This window comes from Macrobrachium nipponense, chromosome 31 (assembly GCF_015104395.2).
Source record: "Macrobrachium nipponense isolate FS-2020 chromosome 31, ASM1510439v2, whole genome shotgun sequence".
Taxonomy (NCBI): Eukaryota; Metazoa; Arthropoda; class Malacostraca; order Decapoda; family Palaemonidae; genus Macrobrachium; species Macrobrachium nipponense.
In genome coordinates, this window is record NC_061093.1 from 42690343 (window position 1) to 42696342 (window position 6000).

A 6000-nucleotide genomic window follows, 5' to 3' on the forward strand; every position below is an offset into this window, starting at 1 on the left:
GTGTTGCTTTTTACGTTCAAATAGATTTCTCACATATTTATTCCTTTAGGTACCACGCATGTGCCTGACACCACGTTTAAGTGATTTTAGATCGAACAAAACTGATACGTATTTTTAAATTTAGAAAAAATTTAAAGAACTGTAAATTGAATGATGTTGCCATAACTAAAGACATCATAAGAGATATTGAATAAACGTAGCATTATGCCCTGCAACCTGACACGTAATATTGTAGAAGTTAATAAAGTATTGTAGCAGTTAATAACGTCAAATTGTCAGCTTTCACACAAATGTAAACTGAAGCAAGTCAAAGATGTAAAGTCTCTCACTTTCCCTTATTCGATTCAGTAGCTGTTTTAGGATTTATCATCAAATTCGTCGCTGGACGAGTGGTTTTCGCGCTCGGCTGCCAATTCGGTGGTCCGAGGTTCGATTACCGGCTCGGCCAACGCGGAATCAGAGGAATTTATTTCTGGTGAAAGAAATTAATTTCTTGAAATAGTGTAGGTCCCGTTGCTAGGTGACCAATTGGTTCCTAGCCACGTAAAAATATCTAATCCTTCGGGCCAGCCCTAGCAGAGCTGTTAATCAGCTCAGTGCTCTGGTAAAACTAAGATATACTTAACTTTAGGATTTATCAAACTTATCTTTTCATGAGCTTAATATGAAAAGAATTTACACAATTTCTGCCTTTGTTTCTTTTACTGTTGTGTGAATGCTGACTACATTAACTTTGTATGTTCCATAAATGTCTCTCTCTCCCATCAACAACCACTGGCATTGCTGCTTGTTGCCTGAACTGCAAAACTTGAAATTACAGGACAGAGGAGGAGAAATATTAGTGAGGTGGTCGACGTGCCAATCATCGCGAGAGGCACACTGCCGCCAGTGGACTTGGAGGCAGAACCAGAGGTGGAGGAAGACTCGGAGGAATACGATTATAGCACAAGCCAAGAGTCCTTCAGTGTTACCCCTAGATCACCCTTCCAATCAGTAACCTTCCTTCCTCCTACTAGCACCTTTAAATCCGTCTTTGTTACTGGTAAAGTAGTTGTACACAACATTAGCGTGGTGCGGTACAACGTCTTTTTTGTGTTTTTTTCTATTGTTTTTGTATCACCAGTTACTAATTCATACTAAAATATGTTTGTCATTGCAAACGTGCACTGTTATTTTTAGCGCTTCTGTTTGTCAGTTGGAGTCCACCAATTTTATTTCGTTTACACATAATCTAATGGAATTTTTCCGTTTTAATTGTAGCTAAAAGGACAAATTTTACATGTTTGAGTATTCACAGTCACATGCAGTTTTGTAGACACCACTAACAAGTGCCTTTTATTTAACGCCCTTCCCACTTACAGCATAAGGTTTACTTCTGGCGAAGAAGCGGTTTTCATAAGAAACCTTTTAATATTTTTTTTAAACTAGGAATTCTCTAATTTAGGCACTTTCCCTTCCCACAGAGGAAACTCGTCCTTCAGTGACGCACCCAATCCTCCGAGATCGCTGTGCTCTCCCGGTGGAGCCAGCGACAGAAGAAGTCGACGAAACCTCCGGGTTCAGATTCGGTAAGTTGACTGCAACACTTTGTATCATCTGTGTAAAGAATAAAAAAAAAATGCATATATGTAAATAAGAGGTGTTCTTACTATGGTAGATTCACATCAACCGTGCATCTGATGTCTAGGCCAGTCCCTTACGACGATCCTGATTGGCTGTTGATAAGCCAATCACAGGGCTGGAAACTCTCAGTCTTTTGAGAGAGTTCACATAGGCAGGATGTATGTTGCACCTCTCCTGAGGGATACGTCTTTCAAAAGTATCCCTCAGGAGAGGTGGAACATACATCCTGCCTATGTGAACTCTCTCAAAAGACTGAGAGTTTCTAGCCCTGCGAATGGCTTATCAACAGCCAATCAGGAGCGTCGTAAGGGACTGGCCTAGACATCAGATGCATGGTTGATGTGAATCTACTATAGCTATAGAGCAGTTAGAATAAAGCTGCCTCCAGCGAGAACCGTCTCATCCAAGCATGACTTCACTCAGCTATTGTAAATGTATATATGAATCATTTTAAATTCTCTGACACCCTTTCAGAGTTTTATGTTTTTTAAAGAAACTATACACTTTGCTTTAAGCATAATTGCTTTTTAATGCATTTCTAAGCATTTCTAAAGTGAAATTGGTCGCAATTGGCAGTGAATGTAAGGAATAATTAAAGAAAAGTATAAGAAAATTTAAAGCAGATAATAAAATTGTATTTCTCATCACAGTTGGTAGAAACTGGCAATATAAAAAAGATATAAAATATAAAAAGCAAGTGTTGTTGAAAAGTATAAGGTTAAGAAGACAGACTAACTTTTAGGAGAAATGCTATTGAATGGGTACAGTAATGCATTTCAGCCCATTAAAATTGGTAAGAGCTTCTCCCTGAAGTTACCTGCTTATCTCTTTCTCCATAGAGCAGATACTTTAATGCATAAACTGGAACTAAGAATGAACAGCATGAAACTAAAGATACCAGCAATGATAATTTTGCCAAATTAATGTACACCATATACTACAATGATTCCTTCTGTCACTCAAGAGTAGATGACAATCGTGCAATTTTTGCACTATTGAGAGGTCAATTAACGAGGGAGTGACCAAACGGAACTCTAATTTTGAGTGTTAAACAATTTTTATTTGAGATTTGATATTCATTCAAAATTTGTTCATAAGTAGAAAAGGACAAGAGAAGGAAATGCCTTCCGCACTTTTAATCCTTCATTGTAGTTCATCAGTTGTGCGAGAGCAGCCAGTTGACAGATGTTAGGTTACTGGAATGGAGTTTTTGGTGTCGGTTCGATTACTTAGTATTCATAGTGAACTAATTAACCAAGCGACCCTGTACCTAACTGAAGAGAAACAGTATAATAAGTTAATACAGCTATAGATATGATTCTACCGATAAACTTCTTGTACTACTCATGGAGAAAATTTGCTTAATATCCACTTGGGCCAATTTGGCCACTTGCCAACATTTCTTTGATTCACGTTCGCATTAATGGATAGTAAACCATGCTCAAGATTTTATTCACATATTTAGCCAGTTAAATCCTGCTTCTCTAGCTGTGAGATATTGCTTATAGAGCTATCGAATTTTAAGGCATCCATACATCAAGTGTCACGTTGTAAATAATCATGTGTCATCTGGCACATTGCTTACCATAATAGTATCTGTTAACTTTAATCTTGCAGTTTGCTCTATTGTGCTTTTTACTTTTCCGTTATTGACTTTACTCCCTTAACTCCTAAAATGTGGTAAAATTTCATCTTTCGAAAAAATAAATTAATAAAGGACTGTTCTTATTACTTCGCTATGTGGTAATCCCTTCCCTGCTTATGCAGTTATGTCGCTGTCATAAAAACAGTAAGTAATCTTAAAATGCTCTTTCAAACAGCACTTAATTACCTTACGAAGTACTGTAAGTAGACACTTTACACTGGATGCATACACACACACAAACACATACTATACATCTTTATGTAAGATCTCTTCGTAAAGAAAACGTTGTTTTCGATATCATGACTCATCCACGTAAACTAAATATTTTGATGAAAGTTTCCAGTATTATTTAGTTGTTTTTACTTCCTAGATCCTGAATTCTCTGGTGGATATAACTTTGGTGAGTTATTTGACGTTTGCTTATGAAATTAATTGGTGTGCGAGTTTTAGCCTTTTATCATGGACAGAGCATTGCCACAGCTTAGTGCTTCAAGCTTGGGAAAGGCCATATTTAACTTCCTTGCAATTAACGATTTATTTTGTCACAGTTCTTTCTCATGAGAGCATAAGATTGTATTATCAGTCTTTGTTAAGGTGAATATAAATGAGCCTTCCCAGCTAGAGGTACAGAGTCAGATGGCAGGTCGTCCATGCTGTGGTTTGGTGATGTGTGCAATTTATCTTGAGATTTCCATCAAGACTGTTTGATTCTGCATGATCATTGACTGTTTTGTTTAACAAGGGCGTACCTTGGGATTGTTAGAGACCGTCAGTCCCCAGTTTACGATGGGGGTTCTGTTCTTGAGACGCGTCGTAAGCCGAAAATCGTCGTAAGCTAGAACATTGTGAAAAAAAATCCTAAGAAAAACCTACTTTTAATGCTTTGGGTGTATTAAAAACTATGTAACTGCATTTATTTTGCAATTTTGATCAAGAAAACTTTCAAATATTGAATATTTTGCCTTTTTGGAGTCATGTTTCTTCCTCCAGATCGGCGTCGTAAGCAGCGTAACCCTGGAACATGCGTCATAAAACTGGAAATCATTTCTGATGAATAGTTGAAAATTGTTGTAAGCCGAAACCGTCGTAAAGCGGGGACTGCATGTAATATTCAGACATCTGTGAAGCATATAAAAACCCTGGGGCTGTTACAGAGATTTTGCCTTGTAATTTGAATCTCGTTACATATCTCCGTCTTAGCTGTTATTCAGATAGCACTGCTGTATTGTGATAGTACTTCCGGTGACCAAATTTTTCTGCTCGATCGAAGACTTTTTCTGCTATGGCGAAACCCCCATTCACACACATATATATATATATATATATATATATATATATATTATATATATATATATATATATATACATATATATATTTAAATGCATGATTTGTTTCTGTAAACCTGTTATAAACACATTTAGAATTGTGCTTCTCTTCGTCAATAATTGAATAATGATTAAAGTCACACCTTGTGTCTCCATGCTAACTTGCTTTTGAGGTTGTGATATGCATATTGTAATGTGAATTTCTGCCATAAATTCTCTCTGTGCAAGACATGAATGAAGCCATGGCTAAATTACATTTGCCTTTGTATGCATAGAAAAGGAAAGATCAGCAAACACGGTGGCTGATAACAGCTTTTATCTAGTTGCCAATTTAGTTGCAAATCTTCATTTCTACAGTCACACAACGTACAACATACATCTTAGTAGCTGAATTACATTACCATGGTCAGGTGATTTATTATGAATACCTTTATTGGAATGGAATAACAGAATTAACTCATACTGCCGGCAATTAGTCTGTGGACTCTCTGCGTTTAAGTCAAATATTTTTGCATATAGAGGATGATTTTATTTGAGATATATAGTTTTAACAACAGGAAACTTACTTCGTAATGTTAATCAAGACAGATTTTTTCATATTTACTCATTTCACTTCAGTAAGATGAAATTAAGCTACCAGCTCACATGATATATTTAATGTAGCTTTCAACCTTGTTCCTAGTTTTATTCTAGAGTTTTTAACTTTTTTTTTAATTCTTGAAACTTTAGTTTTTCGTAAACCCAAGGACGTTTTGATTTTTACAGACTAGTATATTGGCCGAAGCCATCACTTGTTGAGAGAGTGTATTGTGTAAAGAGCATATATTTTTATTAGTACCACCTCCTTATGGTAACGTTTGTGAACACTTTTGAAAAGACCAGAGTACAAAAGGAAACAAAGGCTGTAAGAAGTGCGTTATACCGGGTTGTATTTTCATAGTACTATCTTTTCTTATTCCATTTTATAACTTAGTGCTACCATATCGTCATCCATCACCCGCCGCTGCCAAAATCCCTCCGAGGAGCCAACAGTACAGATTCTCTGTACTGTTGGGGGAACACTATGTTTCGAAAAAGACTTTCAGATCCACGCTCACAACTGCTTCATGCAGTTTATACAGATATCTCCCATGGATACAATTAATTGCGTGGTAAAACGATTGTTTATTTACCAGGCAAGTAACTGTATGAATGGCACTGACCAGAATTAGGTGAATATTATCCTTATCTACAATCAGACTAGAAACCAGAAGAGCCACAGCGCATTTTATGTACTTTCAAAGACTTTATATTATATATATATATATATATATATATATATATATATATATATATATATATATATATATACATCGTTATTGCATGGATTTTTCAAAGATGCGCTTCCGATAACGCCATTACATAATG

At 36.2% G+C, this 6000-nt stretch overlaps 1 protein-coding gene across 4 annotated transcripts in view; it reads left to right on the forward strand.

Moving 5' to 3' along the window:
- Positions 1 to 6000, forward strand: part of LOC135206917 (laminin subunit alpha-like) — an 82416-nt gene that overhangs the window by 70152 nt on the left and 6264 nt on the right. The window contains exons 52-54 of one of the 4 annotated variants that reach the window (XM_064238408.1): positions 821 to 1042; positions 1464 to 1568; positions 3639 to 3668. In XM_064238408.1, the coding sequence (XP_064094478.1) occupies positions 821 to 1042; positions 1464 to 1568; positions 3639 to 3668 (357 nt within the window). The remainder of the gene's footprint in view (positions 1 to 820; positions 1043 to 1463; positions 1569 to 3638; positions 3669 to 6000) is intronic. The other 3 variants (XM_064238409.1, XM_064238410.1, XM_064238411.1) reach the window with 3 other exon arrangements.